A 27,447-nucleotide genomic window follows, 5' to 3' on the forward strand; every position below is an offset into this window, starting at 1 on the left:
CTTATGAGCAAAGCATATATATATATATATATATATATATGCATGCTTCCCATAACCTGGTAGTGCCTTGACTCTCTAATTCCAGTTCACCACCACCACCACCACCTACTACAACTACTCTCTCATTCTTGTAATATTCAAGGTTTCAATCACTCCTCGATGGAAAACCCACCTTTGGATGAACTTTACTTATCTGCTCTCGCAGATGGAGAGGTGATGTTTCCCATATCAGACGAAAAATATGCAGAAGAGTTGCAGTTTCAGGAAGTTCTAATGTCCTCAATAATCTCTTTTCGAATGGCAGCTGCTGGAACATCGACAATGGAAGGACAGCTCATGGAAGGTATCACGTCTTCTCAAATGGATGCTGGCTCGTTGGGAATAGTAGAACCGCCCATGGAAGAGGTCGGCTGTTCTCAAATGGGAGATGAAGTATCCAGATTGGAGGCACAAGAGAAGCACAGGATAGATACGAAACTAATGATCAAAAGACGAAAAATAGAACCCGGTGAGTCCTCTCAGTGCTTCTGCGAGATTTGCATGGAAGGCAAAGCGGCAGCAGAGATGTTCAAAAACAAGACATGCACTCATTCCTACTGTACCGACTGCATATGCAAATATGTCGCAGCAAAAATCGAGGAGAACGTTAACATGGTAAAGTGCCCAGATGTGAATTGTGAAGGGTTGCTGGACCCTGATCATTGTCGGGCAATTATCCCAGAAGAAGTGTTTGATCGATGGGGTAAAGCCCTGTGCGAGTCAGTTATTCTAGGGTCACTGAAGATTTTTTGTCCTTTCACGGACTGTTCGGTAATGCTACTGGACGATGGAGGACAAGTTGTCAAACAGTCGGAGTGCCCCAATTGCCGGAGATTGTTTTGTGCTCAGTGTAAGGTTCCATGGCATTCGGGAATTGGGTGTGAGGAGTTTCAGAGTTTGAATGAGGGTGACAGAAAGAAAGAAGATCTCATGATGATAGAACTTGCTAACAACAAGAAATGGAGGCGATGTCCACAGTGTCACTACTTTGTGGTGAAGAAAGATGGTTGTTTACATATTACTTGCAGGTCATCGCAAAACACACCTCAAGGGGCTTTGTTTAATTGTGCTTATCTTTGCCTTAATTATTTGTTTTTTTTTTTTTTCACTTTTTGCAGGTGTAAGTTTGAATTCTGTTATGGATGCGGCCGTAGATGGTCGCCATCTGAAAATCATGGAGGTTGCCGGAGCGAATAGATCTAGTAATAAAGTTGGGAGAGAAAGAAACGAAAACAGTTTCGTTGGAGTACTGGATGGATGGTGAGGATTGAATTATAATGAATGACATCTCAGTTTAATTGTAGATGTATGTTTAAACTTTAAATTAGGGTGTGGAACTAGAACGATTCTGGTGTGCAACTATCTATGAATTGAAGGTTTATGCAAGTCTTAATCAATTTATGTGAATGTTTCAATGAGTTGCTACTTACCAAAATTGTCTAGATTTTTCTTTGGGTAAAAAAATTCCAAATTCTTGCCACTAAAGACAACATTAATTATTAAAAGAACTGATTTGTTTATTTTTTCGGTGTAATCAATTTACAGTCTAATTGATTGAAAAAAAAAAAGTAAAGGAAAGTCCACCTTCTTTTGGTTAAGAATATGTTGGGATAAGACTTGACTTAGACAATGAGAATTTATATATGATGATGACACCCTCTGAGTTTAGAATTAATTACAAAGTAAGCAGTCCTTGACTCCTAAGGATGATCATACGACATGATTAATGTATTGTCTAGGGACTAAAATGATATTAAACCTAAAACAAAGGGTATTAATTAAAAAATTTTCTATTCTTTTTTTTTCTTGCTTTTCATATCTCTGTTTTATATCATTATTTTGCACAATTTGTATATGTATTTAGTTTTTGCTTGGTGTTTTTAAGGAAATTGACCGGGGGAAGTTGATTGGTCACAGCTCTTCCAATCCGGCAACATAGATTTTTTTTTCCCCAAAAAATACGGTTTTTTTAACTTGTAACCAATGAATATCAATATCTTTCCGCAACATAGATTTTTGATGAAGTTATATGTTAACATGAGAATTAGATCCTCGATCCTTCTTTAATGGCTAAGATGGAAGGAGCGAAATCGTATTTACAAAGTGAAACTAGCATTGCTATATACCCCCTAACCCAATCCCTATCCCCATGGGCCCATACGCCCACACGCCCATACCAATTGACTCCTCGTGGGGATTTTTACGGATCAGTCCACTTCAGAATTGGGAAATTTTTTTCCCAAATGTATTTACGCTTATTTCCACTGGCCTCTTTCCCCTTGATACTGATCCAAACTGTACGATGAATTTTGAGATGGAGTGGATCGTAAAAAACCCCTCATTATGACAATCGGGATTTGATCCGTCCCATCCCTGCTATCACCGGCAGAGACTGTATTCATTGTCAACTGATAAGTAAGATTATTTTTTTACATGCAAAAAAAATTCAACCCCATTAACCCACACTTCGCTGTAAGGCTGCAAGTCGGATCGAGTTAGTCTGGGTTGAGGCCAATCCCAACCCTATCTTTAACCTTAATCCAATCCGACTTTCATCTTGATCTACCTAACCTTAACTCTAACTAAATTCTTTCAATTCCAATTCAACCTGAAGTTTAGACTGGGCTCGGGTTGGGCTCAACCCAACCTTCTTCCCATCCCTTAAAATCTCATAAAACAATTCAATCTCAAATTTTAACTCACTTTTCATTATATATATTAATCCTATGTTTTATTAGTATTTATTTGTTGATGTTTTTATTGGTTCTTTTAGTACAAAATCAAAAAAATAAGTGTTTGAAATGATTATAGTTTACTATGAATTATGATTTATGATAGATATTTTATAGGCGCCAAGCATTAGAGAGGAGACGAAGAATAAAATATTCAAAAAATATAAAATATGTTATTAAGGTTTTAGTCTTTACATTTAGGATTAAGTGAATTGATTTATCTTAAAAGAAAGACATGATAGTATGTGGTGACGGCTATACAACTATCGTACATCTAAAAAATCAATGTTATGATAATATATATATATATATATATATATATATATATATATGACATATACTATAGAGTTGGGTTCGGGTTATCCAAGGGGTCAACCTTAACCCAAACCAAAATAAAGTCGGGTTCATGAATTTCAATCTTAACCCTAACTCAAGCATCAACTCGACTTTTTTAGGTTGGGTTTGAGCCAACCTGGCCCAAGTTGTAGCCTTACTTCGCTGGAGTTGGACACCCTCAAGAGAAAGATGAATGACCCATATTTAGAAAAAAAAAAAAAAACGTCAGTACTTAAATACATGGGGCGCATCTTTTGATGAGGGTAGTTTCCAATGACACGTAACACTCTGAAATCGTCTCATGGCATTTCAGAAACACCTTAGGCACACTTCGCCCACCTTCAATTGTTCTAGAGCCACATCATCTGAGCCGACCTACGGACATCTTGACAGGGTCAAGTCAGCGTAGGAGGCGATTTGCCTAAGACCCGATTGGCAACCTACGTGATGTGGAGGTCGATCTCCTTCAAATGTAGGCTTCTGTCCCCAATTCCTCTAGGATCACGTCGCCTCGACAATAGAACTGACTCCCGCCCTACCCGCTTCAGAGGCATAGAATTACCAACGAATGAGATAAGTTGGAGATTTCGGACGCACTATGTGAAGCCCAGCGCCTATATAAAGGCATCCATTGTTAAGAGAAGGGACACAATTTATCTCTCAAATTCTCTTTCTCGCTTTCTACCTCTCTCATACACTCATCACTAACTTAAGCATCAAAGCACTCACCCCGAATAAAATGCCCCAAATACAATAACAGTTTTTTTGTAGTTTGACCAACCAACCTAATCAACCCAATGTCTGAACTGTCATTGACCAAGGAGTTCTAGATCGTGCTCCATCATCCACAGCCCGCTGAACACCTAAAGCGTTCAGCTAACCCGAATTCCATTGGGAGAGGAGTCCGTGTTCTGTGCACCCATGGGTGCACTGCACGCATGAGCCCACCAATAAGAAGCTACCACGTAGCATTTTGCATTTTGGTTTTAGTTAACGGGCGTTCTACCGTTAGCAATTGGAATCCGGTTGAACCGGATACAAAAGGACAAAAAATACATTAGATCCATTTGAACTCCCCCTTCCTCATCTCAGAAACATCCCACATCCCACAAACAATCTCACTTTACACTGGCATTCGTGGACGCGAAATCCACCGGCGGCGGTCTATCGGTAAGAAGAGAATCTTCTTCCTTCTTTAAACTCCCTCTTCCTCTTCCTCCTCTCCTCCACCAAGCCCTAACCCAGAAACATCTCACATCCCACCGACGAGGGTATGACAAGCTTCCATGTTGCTGGCATCTGCAAACTGTTTTAAGAATCAATGAGATGATTCAGACCAGTTTTTTCCTTTCACGGAAAAGGCTTTTAGAGAGGCTTTTGACAATACGAGAGGATGAAGACATAAACTATGAAATCAAAGATCAGAGAAAAATTCAAAAGGTTTACCACTAATTACTTTTAAATCAATAAAACCAAAAGGGAAAAATCAGAGCCTAGAGGAAACAAATCCTCTTCTGTTATTTTTCATCCTAGTAAAGTTACTAGAAAGAGATGCAGCCATTAATCAGGCCGTTAGAGAGAAAGATTAATAAGAACATTCATAAATTTGGAAGGACATGCAGCAGTGGAACTGAGCTTGTATAAAATAGTTCAAATTCGGGACGTGTTAACTCATAAAAGAGGAAGAAGAGGAATAAAGAGAGGAGGAAGAGTAATGGGAGGAAGAAAAATAAGAAGAATATTGACCACTTACCGCCGGACAGCTGCTAGTGGATTTTGCGTCTACGAACGCCGGTGTATAATGAAATCGCCGGTGGGATGTAAATGTTTATAAGTTAAGGCTCGGTGAAGGAAAGGAAGGAGTCTGATGCTGCACGATCTAAGCACTCTTAACTGGATGAAACTTGGCTCCTACCAGTGACAGACGACACCTGAGATAAAGAGGAACGTGAAGGGTTCCCGGGGAGCTTTCCCGGTGGGAACACTCCGATGGCTAAGTTAGAACTCTGAGGAAAACTCAAGGAAAACACAGAGAGAGTTAAGAGTGCTGAAAGTTTGAGCTTCAATACCTTTGCTTCGCAAGGGTCGGGGTCCTCTTATACCGGAGCTCAATCACATCAGGCGTAACCACCACTGCCCTAGCCGTTACTACCAGGGCTGAGATGGCGGGTGCAGGCTGCTGCTGCAGGGTACAGACCCGTCAGGCGTGCCATGCTTTTCAGAGATGGCAGGCATGACGCCGCCTGGCGAGAGACGTGGGCGCTGCCACCAGATCCGGCAGGTACGGATGTCAGGCAGATCTTACCTGCAGGTTGCCGAGCTACTTTGCACTGAACCGCCTGGGGCTGAGTTACCCTGCACCGAGGTGCCGAGGTACCCCGAGGTGCTCACACTGGAGGCGAACCTTAAGCAAGTAAGAATAGGAGTGTCGACGGTGCTGTCCCGAGGTGTTTCTCCCTCGGGACACTTAGCCAAAAGTTGGGGTGCTCCCTTCTTAGGAAGGGAGAGCTCGGAGCCCCTTAGGAGGAGCTCAGGTCCCTTTGCACGGAGGGAGCTCGGGGCGCTCCACCCTCAGGCTTGGGGTGAGCTGGGCCTTGCTTCTCGGCGAGATGTCACACCCGCCGAGCCGTTCGGCTGGGCCTTGGTGAGCTTGTAACGCCGAGTTGTGGCCAGGCTGTCGCGCCGAGTTGTCACTTATGCCAGGTCATGCCCACATGTCCCCGTGCTACAAGGTCGGGCCAAATCACCCTACATCAATTGCCCCCCACTCCCCGTGCTGGGGGTTCTGACCCAGCGCGGGGAGTCCGCGGTCTACCGGGTGGATTTGGCTCGAGGCCTGAGCCTTCTTGTCCGCCAGCTCATCGGTTGGACCGGTTCTCTGCTCGGCTCAACCAGGCGCAGCCCGGGTCGCGTATGGTTATGGTCTACGCGCGGACGTCACACGACTTATGGACTCCGCGGACGTCAAAAAACGCGCTAAACCGATTTCGCCTCGAGGGTCTCGCAACCGGTTTTTATGAGGACCGTTAGATCGCTTCGATCCCAACCGTTGATGCTTGCGTACAGTGGCTATAAATAGCGGGTGTCCTGGCCATTTTTCCTTCGTCACAAATCTTCAGCCATAGTCTTGAGCTCGCATCCAAAGCCTCCAGCTCGGGTCAGTTCGTCCCATCTTGGTCATCTTTCTTTGGTGAGTCACCCTAGCTCCTTTTCCTTCAAATCCGTTATGTCTTCTTTTGATAGTCAGCTAGATGAGCCCGAGGTGGGTACCTCGGCTCAGGGTGACCCTGCTGGAGTCCAGTCTCCCGAGGCGCGGGAGGCCTCGGGTAACTTGGCATCCACCTCTCACCGAGGTTGGATGCCGAACAGGTTCGAACCCTCCACTATGACCCTGGAGAGGCTCCGCTACCTCATTCGGCAATACAACCTGCCCGGGGATTACACCTACAGTTTACCTGCGGGTAACTTCCCATGGGAGCACGGCCCCGACGAGGTCGTGATCTTCCGGGAGCAGCTCATAGCCGGGCTCCGTCTTCCCTTCCATCCACTCATAGTGGAGGTCCTAAACCACTTTAATGTTACGATAGAACAACTCCACCCGAACTCGGTCCGTAACGTGGTCGGGACCATCTCCCTCTGCCACGAGTATGTCCTCCCCCTGAACCTGGACATATTCTGTTCTATCCTTACAATAAAGAAGAGCGCTTCATTAGTTCTCCCCGAGCACAGGAGGGCCTATTAATTGTCTCCTCGCTCGGGCTTCAAGTTGCTGCACAAGCTTCCGAGCAAAATCCGGCTTGGAAGTAGGACTACTTCGTAGTCCGGAACCACGCGGGGTGGCCCTTCCCTACTCAATGGAGGGCGGCTATCCAAGACCCCGGCATCATCCTTGACAAGAAGACAAGGGAGACATTCCAGTCGTGGGCTGAGATCGGGTGTAGTTACAAGGATTACATCACCGAGAGCAAGCTCATCTAGGCCGGCTTGAGCCCGGGTAGGTAGTCTTAGTACCTTAGTTGTTTGGCTTGCATCTTTTTCTTCTACTCGAGTACTAATGCCGAGCTCTGTTGCAGGTCCCATGGAAGCGGATAAGCTCAAGGGGGATAGACTCTTCAACCATATGAAGGGGAGGAAGAAGTGGGCTGCTAAGAGAGCTCGCGTTGAGTCACCACTGGCCCCCATTCCCGAGCCCAAGCTTCCACCAACTCCCTCTTCCGAGCCCAAGCTCCCTGACGCTCCTCCGATCATTGACTTGGAGGAGTCCATACCACCTCGGGAGCCTGAGACCTCGGTCGAGCCTACCACGAAGGCGACAGCTGAGCCTAAGATCGTCGCCGAGTTTTCCGACGTAGTAGCTGAGGTCTTTGTCGAGCCCATCCGCACAGCCGAAACGGCAGTTTCCAGTTCGGGAAGCCCAAATGGAGCCCGAAGTGTCTTGGTCCCCTAGTGCAGCCTTTGGAAGAGAAAGGGGGTTGTTTACGCCGAGCTCACCCCTTCTCAGCTCGGAGCCCGAGCTGCTACCCACACAATGGTGGTAAGTTCTGCTTTCTCTCTTCTTATATATATATATATATATATATATATATATAGATATATACATCTCTTCGGTGCAAACCAACTTTCTTCGTCAGGCGAACTCTGCCGTGCACGCCCTGACTCTTCAGTCCGAGAGGAACCTAAAGCGGGCTCTGAACGCCGAGGAGTCGTCCCGCGCGGCCCATGCCAATCTGAGGGCAGATCGCGGCCAATTCCACCAGCTAGAGAGCGACGCTGTGTTCCAGAAGAACGTCATCACGACATTGATGGTGGAGAAGGACGTGCTGAGGGGCGAGGTGGACGCCCTCAAGGCAGAACTGGCATGCTGAGGGGCGAGCTGGACGCCCTCAGGGCAGAGGCAGAAGGCCTTAAGGAGAACAAAAAGGCCCTTCTGCACGAGGTGGAGTTCCTCAAGGCTGACATCGAGGAGAAGACCGAGATCTTTACTCAAGCCATAGAGGAGACAAAGATCAAGGCTGTCGTGGAGTACATCCAATCGGACAAGTTCGATACCGTTCTGGGGGAGGCCTACTGTAAGGGGTTCAAGATCAGCAGGTGGCTGATAAGGCATACATACCCCGAGCTTGACACGAGCGCCATCACCACCTCACAAATCACGGATGAGATAGCCCGTCAAGCCACAGAAGATCTGGATTCCGAGGAGGAGGATGGTGACGAAGAAGCAGACGTTACATATCAGCCTGAAGCTTCTGAGGAGGTCCCACGTGGAGATGACGAGCCCCCGAAGTAATTGTTCTTTGTACTCCGAGCCTGCGAGCTCAGTTTTTTTGTTTTTTTTTTGAAGCTCATTGTACAAAACTTATTTGTTAATGAAATCAACTTTTTCTTTGCCAAGTGTTGTTACTTGCTAAAGCATTTGTTTTGTCCGAGCTATCGTAGTAAAGTGTACAAAGTAGGGTTCCTAAACCGTTGCCGGCCCGAGCTCTCCTAGTACCACGCGGGGGTGGATCTTGGGACGTACACCGAGGTGATTGACATAGTAAGGCATATGCCCGAACTGTCTTCCGGTTGTACGCCGAGGTGAGTTAAGTGCCGCGGAATCTACCGGTCTGCTTGCACCCTTGACACATTATGTACTATGGTGCCGAGCTCCTTTGTCAGCTCGGTATTTTAGCCCCTTGGCTAGGGGGGAGTGGCTTTAGCCACCCTCGGAGTTCGTTCGTGTCATAGAGGCGGCTAGGTTATTACGTCAGAGTCTGTTAGTTCGGCATTTTGGAGTTCGCTAATGGCATAGAAGCGACTAGGTCTTATTGTGCTGAGGTCTTTGTTAACTCGGCATATAGGCCCTTTGGCTCTGAGAGTGACACGTGGTGTACTCAGCTATTTATAGGTAATATTGCCTTAGGTTGAAAATATTCCATGTCCGAGGTACTTGTTTCCCTTCCAGGGTTTCGAGCCCGTATGTTCCTTCCCCAAGTACTCGCTTTACTCGGTAGGGTCCCTCCCAGTTCGGATTGAGCCTACCAACACCGGGCTCAGGCACCATAACCTTACGGAGAACCAGGTCGCCAATACGGAGAGTCCGCTTTTTGACCCTGGTACGAGCTACCCTTTGCTGGTAGGCCGCGGTCCTGATGTATGCGAGGTCCCGTACTTCGTCAAATAAGTCGAGGTTGGTACATAGCTCGTCATCATTTGCCTTCTAGTCTTAACGAGGGAACTTCGATCTCGGCTGGAATGAATGCTTCGGTGCCGTAGGTGAGGTTAAAGGGAGTTTCTCCTATAGCGGTCTTTTCCGTGGTACGATAAGCCCATAATACGCTGGGCAGCTCCTATGCCCATAGTCCCTTAGCTCGGTTCAAGTGCACCTTTAGTCCGTGGAGAATAGCTCTGTTCATGACTTCCGCCTGACCGTTTGCCTGAGGTATGCCACTGAGGTGAAGTTCTGCTGAATTCCCATGTCTTGGCACCAGTTCTAGAATTTGATGTCTTCGAACTGCTTACCATTGTCGGAGATTAGTACCTGAGGTAGTCTGAAACAACACACTATGTTCTTCCAAAAGAAGTTCTGCACATTCCAGGCTGTGATTGTCGTGAGGGGTTCAACCTCGACCCACTTCGTGAAATAGTCGACTACCACCACTAGGAACCTTCTTTGCCTTGTTGCTGGTGGGAATGGCCCGAGTAAGTCGATCCCCCATTGTGCAAATGGCCACGGGCTAGTGAGGTATTTTAGGTCGGCGGCAGGCTGGTGGTGGATGTTGGCGTGCTTCTGGCACTTGTCGCATTTTTTGATGAGCTCGGTCGCGTCTGCCTTCATCGTTGGCCAGTAATACCCCTGTCGTAGTGCTTTCTAAGTGAGGGCCCTGCCCCCCAAGGGTCCACCGCACAAGCCCTCATGAGTATCGCGAAGGATGAGCTCGGCTTCAGAGGGACGCAGGCAGTGCAGATAGGGGAGCGTGTAGGATCTTCGGTACAACCGTTCGTCTATCATGACGTATTTGGTTGCCTGACGCTCTACCCTCCTGGCGGCATTACGATCTGCAGGGGGGGTCCCATGTAGCAGGAAGCTCGCGAGCGGATCAATCCAGCTCGACTCTGCTTGAACGATAGGAGCGACCTCCTCTACCCCCCTGAGAATGCTAGGTCGAGGAAAGTTCTCTATATACACAGTTCTCATAGTGTTATCGCTAGTGCTAACTAACCGGGATAAGGCATTGGCCTCGGCGTTCTCTGATCTTGGGATTTGCCGGATGAAGTGTGACTAGAAGTTGAGCAGGGCATCTCTTGCTTTGGCTAAGTAAGCTATCATGGTTGGTTCGCTAGCTCCGTACTCACCCGTAACTTGGTTGACCACGAGCTGGGAATCACTGCAGACGACAATGTGCTTGGCTTTCACTTCCTTTGCCAAATCCAGCTCGGCTAGTAGTGCCTCGTACTCTGTTTCGTTGTTGGATGCCACGAACTCAAAGCGCAATGCATACTCCAGTTTCGCACCGCTGGGTCCATACGGAACGATCCCAGCCCCGCTGCCCCGCTGGTTTGACGAGCCATCTACGTGAAGGATCCAGGGCTCCTCGTCCTAGTTCGCGCTTGGACTAACTAGGAGAGATGCCGCGCTGGTTGCAACTTCACGACGCTCAAGCTCAACCGACCTGGGAACCCCGGGCTCACCCACACTGGGGGCCTCGTGTTTCATCGACCTGGGGACTTCAGAGCTAAAGGTGCATTCTGCGACGAAATCCGCTAAGGCCTGGACCTTGATAGCAGTTCGCAGCTTATACTGGAGTTCGTACTCGCTAAGCTCGATGTGCCACTTTGTCAACCTTCCCGAGACCTCGGGCTTGAGCAAGACTTGCCTCAGAGGTTAGTTGGTGAGGACAACAATGGTGTGAGCTTGGAAGTACGGGCGGAGCTTTCGGGCTGCTATGACTAGTGCATATGCTAACTTTTCTATCTCTGGGTACCATGTCTCTACTCCTTGCAACACTTTACTAACATAATAAACGGGTCGTTGGACCCGATCTATTTCTCTTATTAGTACCGAGCTGACCACCTCGTCACTTGCCGAGAGGTATAGCTCTAAAACATCACCCTCTTCGGGTCGGGTTAAGACTGGGATGCTGGCGAGGTGTTTTTTGAGCTCGTCGAACGCGAGCTGGCACTCTTCGCTCCATTCAAAGCCTTTGCTTTTTATGGCCTTAAAGAAGGACAGGAGGCGGCTCAGAGCGACTAATCGGCCGTTCAACTTCTGAACTTCCTTCAATTTCCAGGGTGGTCTCATTTCTATGATGGCTTTAATTTTGTCCAGGTTAGCCTCAATGCCGCGCCGGTTAACGATGTACCATAGGAATTTACCCTAGGTGACACCGAAGACACATTTGTTCGGATTTAATTTCATATTAAATCTATGCAGAATTTCAAAAACTGAATGTAAATCTTGTATTAAATTATGTGAAAGTTGGGTTTTGACGACCATGTCGTCTACATAACACTCTACTTTTTTGCCAATTAGTGGCTCAAATAGTTTATTTACAAGTCTTTGAAAAGTGGCCCCGACGTTTTTCAACCCGAAGGGCATGACCTTGTAACAGTATAGGCCCAGCTCGGTTATGAAGGCAGTTTTCTCTTCATTAGTTGTGTCCATCCTGATCTGATTGTAGCCCGAATAGGCATCCAGGAAACTCAACAACTCATGCCCCGAGGTCGCGTCCACTAGACAGTCGATCCTGGGAAGTGGGAAGCAGTCCTTTGGGCAAGCTCGATTTAGGTCGGTGTAGTCGACGCACATGCGCCATTTATCGTTAGCCTTTTTCACCAGAACAGGGTTGGCCACCCAGCTCGGGTAATGGACTTCTCTGATAAAATCGGTCACAAGGAGCTTCCCGACCTCCTCGTCAACTATCCTCCATCTCTCTGGGGATAGGTTGCGTTCCTTCTGTCTAATGGGCCTAACTACAGGATTAGTATTGAGCTTATGAGTTAGGATGCTAGGGTTTATGCCGGGCATTTCTGTCACGGACCATGCAAAAATATCTAAATTTTTGAGTAAGAAACTTACTATTTGAGACCATAGAGGTTCCTCAATAGAAGCGCCGATCTGAAGTACCCGAGCTGGGTCCTCTGTCGAAACTAGGATGGGGATAGTCTCTTCGGTGGGTGCGGCTCATTCCGCGAACTGCTCCGTGGGTCGTTCTAGCTCGAGGTTATCTGCTACCTTGGCTTTTCCTTTGAGGGCGGCTACATAGCACTTGCGGGACTCGAGCTGATCGCCTCGCGTCACCCCGACTCCGAAGTCTGTAGGGAACTTCATCGCCAGGTAGTAGGTGGAGACTATTGCTCGTAAGTCGTGGGTGATGGCCGACCTACTATTGCCTTGTACGGGGAGGGAGTCACGACCACTAGGAAGTCATGGTTGAGCCTTACCACGCTAGGCCAGGTGCCGACCTCCACAGGTACAGTGACTCTCCCTAAAGGCCTGACCACCTCTCCACTGAATCCCACTAGTGGAGTGCTTGCGGGCTTCAGGTCGCTTTCCCGGAGCTAAAGTTGATCGAAGGCCGCTTTGAAGAGAATATCCTTCGAGCTGCCTGATTCAATGAGGATGCGCTTGACCTCGAAGTCGTTAATCTTAATCTTTATGACGACCGCGTCGTCACGGGGATTATGGACCCCTCGCACGTCGTCTTCCGTGAAGAAGATCGGTCCCTCCATCCTTAGCCGCTTCGGGGGATTCTGTTCTTCCCTAGCAGCCTTGCGGGCTGATGACCAAGCTGCAGCCGAAGTGCAGCCTACGACAATTGATCCTCCAACAATTACATGTATAGTCCCTCGGCTGGTCTCTCATCGGGAGGCTGCCTCTGCGGCTATTCTGCCTGCCTGCTGGACTCGGGAGCATCCTTACTCTACTCCCCCTGCCAACCTGCTTTATTATTATTATTGTTCTGTACAAAGTATCTCAGATATCCGCGACGGATGAGTTCCTCTATCTCGTCGCGGAGGTTTTTACAATTTTCGGTACTATGACCGTGATATCTATGAAAGCTACAATACAAATTTTTATTCCTAACATTGGGATCGGCCTTCAGCCGAGGTGGCCACTTCACATATGGGGCGTCCTTGATCGCCATGAGGATCTCGGCCCGCTTCGCGTTGAGGGGCATGTAGTCCCTTTCCGCTGCCGGAGCTCGGAGAGGCTGAGTTGGCTTTGCCCCCCGAGTTGGGTCCTTCTTCTTCTTGTTGTTGGTTGGAGCAAGGGGCTCTGGTTCCCTCTTTCTTTTTTCAAGGACCTGCTCGCCCTTCTGGTTGATCTCCTCCTCTATCCCTATGAACCGATCCGCAAGTTCGAGGAACTCGGTCACAGTCTTGGGTTGATTAACAACCACGTGCCACTTGAATTCTTTGTGGGTTATTCCCCGCTTGGCCACAGTGAGTCGGACTGCAGGGTCTAGGTCGGGTATCTGTAAGCAAGCGTCATTGAACCGCTTGATGTAGTTTCGGATGGAATCTCCTTCCCTCTGAACTATGCTAAGGAGGCTTTCTTGGGTCCTCGGGCACCTTTTACTGGTGATGAAGTGGGAGGTGAAGACCTGTACGAACTGCGCCCAATTCTTTATTGAACCTAGTGCGAGGTTTCGGTACCAGGTGCGGCTACTCCTTTGAAAGTGGTGGAGAAGGCCACACACATACAAGATTCACTCGCTCTTGCCAAGTGCATCTGGGACTGAAAGGCGTCCACGTGGTCATTGGGATCGAAGGATCCATCATACTTGTCCAGTGGGGGGAGCTTGAAGTCCCTTGGCATGGGGACAACAAGGAGCTCTGGTGACAGAGGGAAGGAACTGAAAGAAGTGGAGTAGCTTTTACCTCGTCCAAACTTACCTCTACCTTACCTCCGAGTTCGGGCAGATCGCGGGTGGCAGTTCGGCGAGCTCGGCAATGCCTTCGCTGCTTCTTAGCCGGCTCGACGTTGGTACTGCTGGCCTCAGTATTGCTGAGCTCGATTGGCCTAGGGAAAGGCTCAGACGGCTGTCGGTAGCTGCGAATAGAGGGACATTGTCACAGGTCGTCAGCCAGCACTTTGAACTGGTTTTCGGCAAGTGAAGGTCCGAACTGCGAACGCTGAGGTGATACTGTTATGGTCCCGCGCGTAGGATCTCGTCACGGGTCGGTCCCCGGGGAGAAAGCCCTGCTTTCCCTTGCGTGCGGCCTTGCGTGCATAACCTATTGTTGAAAACCGAATGGGTGATTTGTCCAAGAGACCACCCGAACTCTCCTTACTCTTCTCTTGACTGGGAAAACTGAATGCCTTTATTTCAATTCGTGGCTCCTTAAATAGGAGATTACAAGAGGAGACATTCGACTAAGCTAGGACAATCCAACTTTAAATCAAACTCCTACTTCTAACAGACTTCTAACAACACTCAGTTCTTATCTAATAGATAAAAACAAAACTAGGTAAGTAAGAACAAAACTCCTACTAAGAAGATAAGATAAGATGAGATGAAGATAAGGGATGAGGAATGGACTAGCTGGCGGCGAGTTGGCGAGCAGATCTGACATGGTTAGATAAGTGTGGACCCACCCTGATGAGTTGTCGTGTGGGTCCCGCCCTACTGCTGCTGCCGGGTGGCGTGCGCGTCTCACAGTGCTGCTGCCGTGCAGTGCGTGCTGCTGTGCGCGCAGCCGGGCGGTGCGTGCTGCTGTGCGCGCTGCCAGGCGGTGCGTGCGACGCGCTGCCGGGTTGTTGTGCGGCGCTGCCGGGCGGTGCATGCTGTTGGGCGGCCCACTATGCGTGTTGTTGCCTAAGACTGCGCCGCAGTGCGCTGCCGGGTGGTGTGTCCATAACATCACACCCCTCCCGGACTCCGAGCTTGTCCTCAAGCTCGAATTGGGTGTCGAAACACCCTCAAAGGAATCCTGGGTGGTTTTGCCCTCCTGAATCGGGTTCCCATGGAGGGGGTTCATCCTCATCTTCCTCTTGTTTCACTAGGAGGCAGAAAAGTCTCTTGCACCTGTGCCCTGCTGAGTAGAGTTCATAACAATTAAAACATTGCCCCTTCGCTTTGCGTTCTGCCATCTCAGCCCTGGACAAGTGCTTAATAGGGGGTGTACCGCCGCTGCTCCCCACACTGGATGCTGCTCTGGAATTGGTGCTTATCTGTGGCTTCCGCTTTGGGCTGGCTACGGGATATGGAGCCATTCTGAGTGGTTCCCCGTTGGCTGCTAGCAAAGACCCTCCTCCAGTAGGCTTCGGGTTTGTCCAAGCCGCTGCTGGGCATCCCATGCTGAACGGCCCTTGGCTAATCTGCAGTTTGTGCTCGAAGGCTAGGGCTAAATTCATTGCCGTGACCAGGTTAGGCGGGCTCTGCATCTCTACATCAACTCTCAGGGGTTCGGCTAGACCAGCTGTGAACATATCCACCTGCTGGTCTGGGCATACTGAAGAGGCCCTGGCGAGAAGGGTCTGGAACTACCGTTGATACTCTGCTACGGTACCGGTCTGCTTTAGATTAATGAGTTCCCCCAAGGGGTTGTTTGTTAGTGGGGGTCCGAACCGAAGGAGGCAGTACGACTTGAACTACCCCCAACTAAGACCTGGTTCCTCCTGCTCCACTCGGTAGAACCAGAGCTGCGCTTCTTCGGTCAGGTGGAACGCGGCCAAGCTGACCTTATCCCTGTCATCGGTGTGCTGGTTGCGGAAGAACTGTTCGCAGCGGTGCAACCATCCCAGTGGGTCTCCAGCGCCGTTGTAGGATGGAAATTCCAGCCGGCTATACTTGGGAATAACAGCGGCTGTTGGGGCAACGATCTGCTGTTCGCTGGACGTCTCCGCCCCGTCCGGACAACGGTTGTTGGTGGTGGCGGTTCCCTCAGAGCTTCTTTCTTTGTTGGAGAGGAATGCTTCCAGCAAGCGTCGCAGCTCCCGGACATCATCCTTGACCTCACGAACTTCCAAGCAGGTTTCAGCGAGCCTATGCTCTAGCTCGTGGACCCTGGAAGATAGCGGCTCCTGTTCCCCCATGACGGTAGGCTCTGATACCAAATGTTATGGCCCCGCACGTAGGATCTCGTCACAGGTCGGTCCCCGGGGAGAAAGCGCTGCTTTCCCTTGCGTGCAGAACCTATTGTTGAAAACCGAATGGGTGATTTGTCCAAGAGACCACCCGAACTCTCCTAATGGGTGATTTGTCCAAGAGACCACCCGAACTCTCCTAATGGGTGATTTGTCCAAGAGACCACCCAAACTCTCCTTACTCTTCTCTTGACTGGGAAAACTAAATGTCTTTATTTCAATTCGTGGCTCCTTAAATAGGAGATTACAAGAGGAGACATTCGACTAAGCTAGGACAATCCAACTTTAAATCAAACTCCTACTTCTAACAGACTTCTAACAACACTTAGTTCTTATCTCTAATAGATAAGAACAAAACCAGGTAAGTAAGAACAGAACTCCTACTAAGAAGATAAGATGAGATGAGGATAAGGGATGAGGAATGGACTAGCTGGCGGCGAGTTGGCGAGCAGAGCTGACGTGGTTAGATAAGTGCGGACCCACCCTGATGAGCTGTCGTGTGGGTCCTGCCCTACTGCTGCTGCCGGGCGACGCGCGCATCTCACAGTGTTGCTGCCGTGTTGTGTGTGCTGCTGTGTGCGCAGTCGGGCGGTGCGTGCTGCTGTGCGCGCTGCCGGGTGGTGCGTGCTGCGCGCTGCCAGGCGGTGCGTGCGATGCGCTGCCGGGCTGTTGTGCGGCGCTGTCGGGCGGTGCGTGCTGTTGGGCGGCCCGCTGTGCATGCTGCTGCCTATGACTGCGCCACAGTGCGCCGCCGGGTGGTGTGTCCTTAATAGATACGAGCCTAACCGGATGGGAAGCCCCCGACCTAACTGCAGGCCGCGAGGTGGGGTAAGGGGTCTTTCCTTTCTTCCATGAGACGATACCGAGGTCTCTCCTCAGCGGGAAGGAAGTTTGCTTCGGCGGTGAGGCTTGGTTGGCTATGCAGCTAGATGCCGAGGAGGGAGTGAAGGAAATTGTTGCTGATACTAGTATTGGGAAACCTGGTGTAACATTTGCTACTGGTGAAACTGGAGTTGCTGAAACTGTTGCATCTGAGCCTGCATGGCTCGCATGCACTGCATCAAATCCTCGAGCTGACCTTGGCTGGCCACCAGAGGGAGAATGGTGGGTTCAGTGAAGGTTATTCCGACTCTAGAGGGCAGTGGAACAGTCACGGGTGCCATCGTCTAAGGCACATCCAAACTAGGAATCCCGTCCACAGAGAGGGGGACGATGAACTGTCCGATGTAGACGGTGGGTAACTGGGGTTGTTCCTCAGGGGTGTTTCGGCGCCCGGCGTTGCTAGAGGAAGCCATGGGTGTCGGTGATGCTTATGAGTTCTCTGGAGAAAGTTGCACAGAATTTAGAGGAAGGCCTTTTGAAGCATTCCCACAGACGGCGCCAAATGATGCTGCACGATCTGGGCACTCTTAGCTGGCTGAAACTTGGCTCCTAGCTGTGACAAACGACACCAATGGCACCTGAGATAAAGAAGAACGTGAAGGGTTCCCGGGGAGCTCTCCCGGCGAGAACACTCTGATGGCTAAGTTAGAACTCTGAGGAAAACACAGAGAGAGTTAAGAGTGCTGAAAGTGCTAGCTTCAATACCTTTGCTTCGCGAGGGTCGGGGTCCTCTTATACCGGAGCTCAGTCACATCAGGCATAACCGCCACTGCCCTAGCCGTTACTGCCTGGGCTGAGATGGCGGGTGCAAGTTGCTGCTGCAGAGTACGGACCTATCAGGCGTGCCATGCTTTTCAGAGATGCCAGGCATGACGCCGCCTGGCGAGAGACGTGGGCGCTGCCACCAGATCCGGCAGGTACGGATGTCAGGCTGATCTTCCCTGTAGGTTGCCGAGCTACTTTGCACCGAACCTCCTGGGGCTGAGTTACCTTGCACCGAGGTGCCGAGGTACCCTGAGGTGCTCACATTGGAGGTGAACCTTAAGCAAGTAAGAACAGAAGTATCGACAGTGCTGTCCTGAGGTGTTTCTCCCTCGGGACACTTAGCCAAAAGTTAGGGTGCTCCCTTCTTAGGAAGGGAGATCTCGGAGCCCCTTAGGAGGAGCTCGGGTCTCAGGGGGAGCTTGGGTCCCTTTGCACAGAGGGAGCTCGGGGCGCTCCACCCTCAGGCTTGGGGTGAGTTGGGCCTTGCTTCTCGACGAGTTCACACCCGCTGAGCCGTTTGATCGGGCCTCGGCGAGCTTGTAACACCGAGTTGTGGCCAGGCTGTCGCGCTGAATTGTCAATTATGCCAGGTCATGCTCACGTATCCCCGTACTACGAGGTCGGGCCAAATCACCCTACATCAGAGTCCAAATGAAATCCTTGAGTGGTTTGATGTATTTTTTTTCCTTTTGTATTCGGTTCAATTGGATTTTAGTTACTAACGTCAAAAAGCCCGTTAACTAAAGCCGAAACTCAAAATACTGACGCGATAACTCGTGGATTCACGCATCTAACAAAACTCAAAATGCTAATGCGATAACTCCTTACTAGACCTATTCATGGGCCGGGTAGCCCGACGGCCCGGCTCGGCCCGGCCCGCACCCCGGCCGGGCTTGGTCATATAATTAGGCCCGTGGGCCTGACCTCGGGCTTAATACAGTAAGCCCGACTGTGTTTCGGGCCGGGCTTGGGATTTGTCAAAAAAGCCCGGCCCGAGCCCGGCCCGGCCCGACTCAGTATTATATATTTTATAAAATATATAATATGTATTTTATATATTATATAAAATATATAAATAATATAATATTTATTAAAAAATATATTTATAATTTAATATATATATATATATATTTTATTCTTTTTTTTATAATTTCAATCTATCTCTCTCTTTATTCAGCTGCTTCAACATTAATAATAATAATAATATAGGCTAAATTTCGGGCCCGGGCCCAGGCTCGGGCTCGGGCTCGGGCCTTAAAAAAAATTGTTAATACACAGTAAAAGCCCGGCCCGAGCCCGGCCTGGCCTGGCCCATGAACAGGTCTACTCCTTACTGGTGGGTTCACGCGTCCGGTGCATGGTGCAAAGAACGCAGACTCTAAAACCCGGGTCTCCCGAAGAAGGCAAAATCCGTGCGAACACTCTGAGTGCACGGCCACGGCGGCATCTGCAGCCGCCCATTGAGAATACCGAATACGCACACAAGAAAATAAAATGAGAAATTATAGAAATTAAATTCGAAAAAATAGATACAGGCTCGATGTATATTTCTGAATTCTACTACAAACTTATAAACATTTAAAATATAGAAAACCCTCACTTTATACACCGACGCCCGCTCATAATCGAATTCTGATCCTGAACTGAACCGTCATTCTCGAAGAGAATTCGCTACCTCTCGAAACTCGAAACGTTTATGTCATTATCCACTCTGTCTTTCACTCCACACTTCCCCCGATTTTATCTCATTTTAACTAACAGTAGAAAAGAATCCGCATTGACAGCTGTCTTGCCTATTAAAATCAAAACTCAGAAGCATTTGGAGTTCTTCCATTTCCATCTGAGGTTGAGAAAAAGCAGAAGGGAAGGTGAAGGGCCCATGGAAACATCATCCTCCTCGATCTCGACCTCTTCTGAATCCGATGATTTCTTCTGCTTATTAGCACAACTCTCAAATGAAAATGGTAACAACGAAGTCGTCGACGATGACCATAACCATGACAATGAGATGAACCCCATAGCAGCAGCAGCAATATCTGATGAGAAATACGCAGAGGAGTTGCAGCTGCAAGAGGTACTTGTATCGTCCGTCGTTTCATCGCATTACTCATTTGCTGGAAATGTCGAATCATCATCATGCACAATAGTTGAGGAAAAACAATGTACCAACGAAAACGAAAATCCAAAACAAATTGAAGGTGAGTCTTCGGCAAGCTTCTGCGAGATTTGCATGGAAACCAAATCGCATCAAGAGATGTTCAGTGGCATTAACAAGTGCTCACACTCCTTTTGTTCTGACTGCATAAGCAAACATGTGGCTGCCAAGGTCGAAGAGAACGTCACCAAGGTTATCTGCCCCGCCTTCAACTGTAAGGAGGTTTTGGAACCTGAGAGTTGCCGATCGATTATCCCCAACCAAGTGTTTGTTCGGTGGGCAGATGCTCTTTGTGAGTCTCTGATTCCTGGACCCCAGAAATTTTACTGTCCTTTCAGCAACTGTTCCGCTTTGCTGATGGACGATGGAGGGGAGATCATTAAGGAATCCGAGTGTCCAAGTTGCCGGAGACTTTTCTGCGCCCAGTGTAAGGTGCCATGGCATGGCAACATCAGTTGCGAGGAGTTTCAGAAACTAAACGAGGATGAGAGAGGGAGGGAAGATCTCAAGGTGATGGCCCTTGCTAAAGAGAAGGCATGGCAGAGGTGTCCAATGTGCAAATTCTACGTCGAGAAGTCGGATGGTTGCTTGTATATGAAATGCAGGTATTTTTTCTCTCTTTCTCAACTTTTACTTAGATATACATAATTTTTGTTTTTCATGACTCCACCTGTAATATAATCCTCCTTTATTTAACTGAGGAAACCGGAAAATTTTAGCAAGAGAGGAGAGTGCCGAAAGAGGGAAAAATGGAGAGAGAGAGAGTACAGATTTTCTTCTTCTTATCCCGTCCTTTCTTATTCCCACCCTTTTCCACACCAAATTTCAAAGTAACAAACAAACAGAACTTATTGCATTACTTACCATTGAGTCTATCTAATGTAACAGAACATATATCGTCCTATGTTTCTTTTTCTTAATTAAACAAAAAAAGGGAAGGAACAATTGAACTTTATAGAAGTGATTACCAATTAAACTATTTACCTATTTTTTTCTCATGTCAATTAAACTATTTACATAATTTTATAGAAGTGATTACCAATTTAAATTTAATGATGGACACAGGTGTGGATTTGCTTTCTGTTACAAGTGCGGAACACCATCAAAAGATCATACCTACCATTACTGTGCTACATGTAACCGTACTTTCTAGAAATTGAAATTGTATGGAAGTCCTATTCCTCTCTTTTTTGAATATATGTATTTACGCACTGGTAAACCGTCTGTCTTTTTTTTTTTTTGGTAACTGAAGGGTTGATAATCCAACTATTGAAAGCTCTTATCTTAGTCTAAACATTGTGTTTTATTTTGGTTGTGATTACTTGAGTGAACCTGCCATTTTATTTGGTCTTTTTTTTTCTTAATTTTCATAATTAATTAGGTTTGTTGACGTTATGGTCCATAGATTGTTGTATGGAACCCGCTAACAAGCAAGACTGGACTGTGGACTCGCATTTCCCCAGCCCCGGCCAGAATGGAAGATTGATACCAGGCCAGGAATTACTACTACTAGTTCTTAAATGCCAGCATAGCCACCGATCAATAGCTTTAGCCTACCAGTAAAATATTTTATGGCATGTGCAGTGGGACTAATGGAGATATGATCTCCAAAGACAAATTGCCAAGTCATTCGAGTGAACATCATCATGGCCATGGGGATTCCTATGAGTTTTAATTTTGAAATTCAAAGGAACTGAGTCCCAACTCCCAACTCTCAAAAGAGAAACATATGGCAAATCCATTTCAAGTTTGAACATCACATGCGTGCCAGATCAATACTTCTTTTATTAGTTTTCCTGTCAAGATTTTAGTTTTCAATTCACTCTTTCGAACCACCTTTAGGGGCTATTATTTGTGGTACATTTCGGCTTTGAATTCTGCTTCAGTATTGCGGATTGACATGGGCTGAGACTCGCCAGGCAGCCCGAGTTAGAGTGACTAAACAAGGGCAAAAGGAAATATGAGCAATCAACAGTATAGCAGCTATTCCCAATTCAGTAATTTCATGCGACTCCAGTCACTCCAGTCTCCACCCACCCTTTTAAGTTGCCGTGGTTATGAATTCTATTATCGACCTCATTGAATTACATTTCTCGACTTTATAATTAAGGGTCCATTTGGTTTGCAGGAATAGGGAACAGAAGGAATGGCATTCCCCCATTTGAGGGAACGGCCATTACCTGCCCCTCCTTGGGAATGAAATCCCACTCTTGCTGATTTTAATTCCCATTCTCATTTCTGTCTGAACCAAACAGACTATGGGAATGGACCATTTCGATTCCAATTCCAAAGGATTTTGATTCCAATTCCAACTACAAACCAAACGGACCCTAAATTTTAAAGATGGTTGTTTAACTTGTATTCATCCCTTTGAAGACGCTGGATAGCATGGACCAACGTTGGGTAATGGCCTTTTAAAGGAGGTTGTCTGGTTGTGTTCTCTCTTTGAAAGGCATTGAGAAATAGAATAATTACAACCAAAGGGGATGTTCTACAACGTGGATGAGAAATTTGTGGGTGTGGACTGATGCATATCATCCTGTCGTAGGGACCAATTCACACCACATTATAGTCTACAGCTGTTATGAAATGTGGGCAAATTGTATGAAATTTTTACATGACACTTTTTGATTCCATGTATCTCATTTATATTTTATGAATAATCTATACAGTTAATCATGAATATCTAATTTTTATATTTTATATAATCAAATATTGAAAAAAGACATCAATAAATTAATATTAACCAATAAATATTAATTTTAATAAAAATGATAGTAAAATAACTAAAAAATAAAAAATATATTTTAAATATTTAAAAATATTATTCTAATAAAAACAATAGTACAGACTGGGTTTACCATGGTCAATCAAATATACATTGGATTGGAATATTTTGAATCATTGTGAAGCAGGGTATCAAAATTTAACCGTGGATAGACCCCTCCACGAGAAAACGTTGTGGCCGATAATATGGGGTGCGGACAACCAGCCGAACACCCTGTTCATCCTGTGGCATGGACCAAAACGGTCCATCCACAAGTTGAACACGGAACCGAACACCACCTAAAGTGACTTGATTCTAAGCATTATCTCATCCACCAAAAATGCAAACTAACGAAGAGCAACTCATTGGAAGAACCATTAAAATGTTTTTGGCTGTTGCTGTGCAAGACACAAATGAAGACAATATAGTTATTCTAAAACTGATACAACATGGAGTAAATGAACGGAAATAAAGATATGATTTCAGTACAAAATATGCATCATACAATTGTAGGATGATAATTATCCTGAAAATTAAGCCTTTACATCTAGACATACATATACTCACCGCCACGTATGGCATTTGCAGCTCCTTTCCTTTCTTCTTCAGCCTCCTTTTCCCTCTCTTTCCGCCTCTCGTACTCATAATCATCAGTTTGTAGCTCATACCGACAAACAGGACAGGAGTTATTTTCATCCTGCCAATAGGTAGAACAACATGAGCTTTTTGATATTTCAAATACCATTCATTTCAGATGTCATAAGCATGTATATGCACACAAAAAATAAAAAGATAATGAACCCCGAGTTATAAAGAGTTGGAAAAGTAAAATATCTCTTTTTTTTCCTTTAGTGTCCTAATTATAAGTGAATGCAAAAGCAGCTTACCAGCCATGGCTTTAGACAAGGTGGGTGAAACATGTTTTTGCAAGGCAATTCCTGCAACTTGTCATTCGGAACAAATTTTTCCAGGCAAATGGCGCAGCATGTCTCACTTCCAAATTTTGCCAGAACTTCTTCTGTAACAGTAATGATTGGAAGTTTTGCAACCACCTCCTTACCAGCAGGGGGCCGTCTCTGATGCACAAATTCCTATTTGTTCAAGAGGGATCAATATGAGAATGTCCTTAACACCAATATGCTACTTACTAAAGTTTGCCATTTATTAAAGACAAAGAGAATGAAACCAAAGATAGGTGGCAAGTGAAAAAAAAAAAAAGAATAAAAAGCTTCACTGTAAAGGTAACTAACTTCAACTGATACTAACAGCCACACAATTTAAGTACGCAAGTAATATGAATACTCAGAATGTTCCAGCACAAATTTGGTTGTTACACAAAATTTTCTTGTTATCTAATGTTAAAAAGTCAAAAAAAGGAGCTAAGCATGTGATTTTTCAAGGTCCCAAATTGTATGGAAGAATGGATTAGTTGTATAAAATACCTGCAATGAATTCTGAATGACAGCCTCTAGTTCTAGTGGGTCAATCATATTTATCAGCTGCTCTGTAATTTCTGGTGTGTTAATATTCTCTGTCTGGCCTTGAGAAGATTCAGCTGCAGAAATGGTAGCCAGTAAATCCTGTGCCACAAGCCATGCAGGACGTGAGGGCTCAGGATCTACAGTCAGATGCCCTTCGAAGAGATATCTTGAATCTTTAGAAAGATACAGAAACAAAAGTAACCATTATTAGAATAAATTCGGAGAACATGAAAGGAAAGTTCACAGGAATCAAACGAGTGGGTTGAGAAAACGACTGCATTCCAAATTTCCAATAAAATGAATACCTCTAGGTCTGTTGTGTTCAGAGTCGGACTCCGGCCTATTCTCAAGCTCATGCAAATGTTCACGTGCTCTTGCAATGCAGGTTTTCAAGTGTTGCCTTTCAGAAGATTCAAGAACAAGGCGCTCAGCCTCCTGAAAAAGTCCCAGGCCAGCAAGCCAGAATCCGGGTATTGTGTATCTTGTTTGCAAAATAGTTGCAACCCTACAAACAGTAGAATAAATCTGCAAAACCCACATTCATGCTCATGATAAGAGGCCTGTCTAAACTAATTGTTTTTCTTTCCCTGAACCAGAAAGGGGGGGAAAGTTGAGGATGAGAATTCTGTAATAAACAAGGCTCTAATAGTATCTTTTTTATCCAACAGATTAAATTATTTAATAGAAAGAAGAATACAAATTCAAGGGATTTATGTCCCCATAGAATCAGCAATGAAAAGATAACTGAGATCAGACGAGAGAACATCAAAAACAGTTTGGCCAAATCCGGATAGGAATCCCATATTATTTAGCACATTGTTGCCCTCCAAAGGTGTTTTGAATATGCACCACCAACCTTTGCTGAGTAATGATTGAATATAGCAGAGTACGTTGGCCTATCTAAAAATGAGTGCTCGACCATTTTGAATAGCAAGGATAACAGACAAAAATTCCATCAGTAAACCTCCAAATCAGCGCAAGATCATCACAAATGGGTCAAAGTTCGGGAGGATGTCAGTAACAGAAACAATTTGAATCCAGCTCCAAAAGGCTTGGACGATTAGCTCAAGTCACGGATAATAGTTATAAAACAGCATCCTTTTTTTTTTTTTGTTAAGAAAGGGAAAAATAAATTTTCAGCAAAGGCATTAAAATTGATTAGAGAACTGGATAATTTATTATGTATATGTGTGACTGATTGTGTTCTCCGGTAACAAATGTCCCATTCTTCTCCAATTTTCAGAAAAAATTTCCCAGAAAGGAACGGTTAAAAATCAAAACAAAAATAATTGATTCAGATAGTTGGAGGTGTGAAAGGAATGCGATTATGAAACGATAAACAAGACCGTACGCAAAAGAGAAAGAATTAAAGAAAGAAAAGGGAGTGCATACAAGCGAAGGAACGAACCGGTTTGCGGAGGGTGGGAGAAGCAGAGGGATATGTCTCGATAAGCAAAGATTTAATGGATGAGACGGCCTCTTCAAACTTCTGTTTCTTTCCCAGTTGTTTCTGCAAATCCTGTAATCTCTCCTTCAACGAATCCTCAGAAGATGCCATCTTTATCGAATTTTTGCAATCCTGTTGTAGTACTTACCAATCCAACTGTGTTGTGCTTCCTCTTCCTCTACGCCTTTCTTCATCTATTTGCTATTTATTATGTGTTGTGTTTCTTGCGCAACAGGAAACTTTCGAATACCTGACAAACCTCTAGCCTCTAGCATCGGGCCGGGGCGGTCGACCCACAAACCCACGGAGATCCGGAGAAGAGTAATGCCATTGTTTCAGTTGAAATTCGAAACTAATGCCGATTTTTTTTGGGTAAATTATAAAGACCCCTGTACTTTATTTTGCGACAAAGACCCCTGTACTATGACCGTGAGATAAAGACCCCCTTGACCGTTAAGTTAAATGACAGAATGCGTTAAATTACCAAAATATCCCATTAAACTTTTTCTATCTTCTTTTTTTTGCCCTTTTTTCTCTTAAAAGCTATTTATTCTATGTTTCCCTTTCTTCTCTTCTTTTCCCCTCCTTCACCGTCCTCTCTCATTCTTTCTCTCCCAACTCTCCGAAATAAAAGGACGGAGGAAACCCATTTTTTGTCTTTCCTTTCTTCTCTTCTCTGTCTTCAATCTTGTCTCTATAGTCGTCGCCGACGATGCCGCGATCATGTGAAACTGCAATGCTTGAGAGGATAAGGATGAAGATGATATCACATTGTTGGTTGGAATAAGACGGAAGAATTTGAGAGGGAATAAAAGGGAAAAGTGCAAGTATTGACCACATGCTTTTTGCATAAAGGAAAGGAGGAAGATGACCAGAGTGAGCGTTGCCAGTACTCCAACTTGAGGCTCTGTATCACCATATTTGCTAAAGTCTCCTCATTTCCCATGCCCTTGAAGGGTGATTTACCAAATAAGAGCTCGTAAAGAAAGATCCCAAATGTCCACCTATCCATAGCACTCCCATGACCCTCTCCTTTGATGATCTCAAGAGCTAAGTACTCATGGGTCCCAACAAAGGAGTTGGACCGGGCAATGGTTGGTTCTGCCACAAGTTGTGGTATAGAACTCACATGCATTGCCAAGTCGGATTTTAGTTTTCAGGTCTTCGCTGTAGAAGATATAAGCCTTAGTGAAAAGCATGAAACCTGCGCCCAGGATGGTTGGAGACAGAAAGGATCTATACAAGGGGATTCTGCACATGGACTTGAAAAGTTTTTTGTGGGCAACATCCATTCTTTGAGGGCCTGAACTGTGCATTAATACGGTGTGCCATCCCACCGGAGCTACCAAAGTTTTGTGATCTCGAAGTTCCATTTATGCCTTCCCATGAGAGTAAATGTTTGGAGTTCAAGTCTAAAAGAGGGCATATGGAGTTCGAATTGTTCTAGCATGTGATCTCTCTTCTATGGGGAGCTATTTGATTTGTAGGGTCCCCATTAAAATGCTCCTTATTGTAATTGATAAATGATAATGTAGCTCATACCTCAGTGTAAATGTAGTCTCACATAATTGGTAGGAAGCATTGCGTGCTTCCTGAGTGCTTCTTGCAGAAACACAATGAATAGATTTTGCCAGCCTCCACTTTCCAACTTCTAAATGCACTGACAGTTACTTAGGGAATTGAGTTTTGGCTTGGACTGGTTAATACTCAATGGGTATTTTTTGGGGCCTACAATCCTTGCATTAATGTGTAATTCATGTTCTCTCCTATG

The 27,447-nt window shown here is 46.2% G+C and overlaps 3 protein-coding genes across 3 annotated transcripts; 2 read left to right on the forward strand and 1 right to left on the reverse strand.

Moving 5' to 3' along the window:
• On the forward strand, positions 1 to 1,457 carry LOC104600462 (E3 ubiquitin-protein ligase RSL1-like). Its single transcript, XM_010263393.3, has 2 exons — positions 1 to 1,067; positions 1,158 to 1,457. The coding sequence occupies exons 1-2, from the start codon at positions 160 to 162 to the stop codon at positions 1,234 to 1,236; spliced, it is 987 nt and encodes a 328-aa protein (XP_010261695.1). The 5' UTR covers positions 1 to 159; the 3' UTR covers positions 1,237 to 1,457.
• A 17,969-nt stretch (positions 1,458 to 19,426) lies between these two features.
• LOC104600785 (E3 ubiquitin-protein ligase RSL1-like) lies at positions 19,427 to 21,263 on the forward strand. Its single transcript, XM_010263924.2, has 2 exons — positions 19,427 to 20,586; positions 21,047 to 21,263. Exons 1-2 carry the CDS (start codon positions 19,523 to 19,525, stop codon positions 21,132 to 21,134), a joined length of 1,152 nt encoding a protein of 383 aa, XP_010262226.2. The 5' UTR covers positions 19,427 to 19,522; the 3' UTR covers positions 21,135 to 21,263.
• A 1,850-nt stretch (positions 21,264 to 23,113) lies between these two features.
• On the reverse strand, positions 23,114 to 25,876 carry AIP2 (RING/U-box superfamily protein). Its single transcript, XM_010263394.3, has 5 exons — positions 25,638 to 25,876; positions 24,535 to 24,754; positions 24,191 to 24,402; positions 23,636 to 23,839; positions 23,114 to 23,445 (listed from the first exon to the last, which is right to left on the reverse strand). The coding sequence occupies exons 1-5, from the start codon at positions 25,785 to 25,787 to the stop codon at positions 23,296 to 23,298; spliced, it is 936 nt and encodes a 311-aa protein (XP_010261696.1). The 5' UTR covers positions 25,788 to 25,876; the 3' UTR covers positions 23,114 to 23,295.
• Between the last annotated feature and the right edge of the window lie 1,571 nt (positions 25,877 to 27,447).

Source organism: Nelumbo nucifera, chromosome 8 (genome assembly GCF_055504915.1).
Source record: "Nelumbo nucifera cultivar China Antique chromosome 8, China Antique-T2T, whole genome shotgun sequence".
Lineage (NCBI taxonomy): Eukaryota > Viridiplantae > Streptophyta > Magnoliopsida > Proteales > Nelumbonaceae > Nelumbo > Nelumbo nucifera.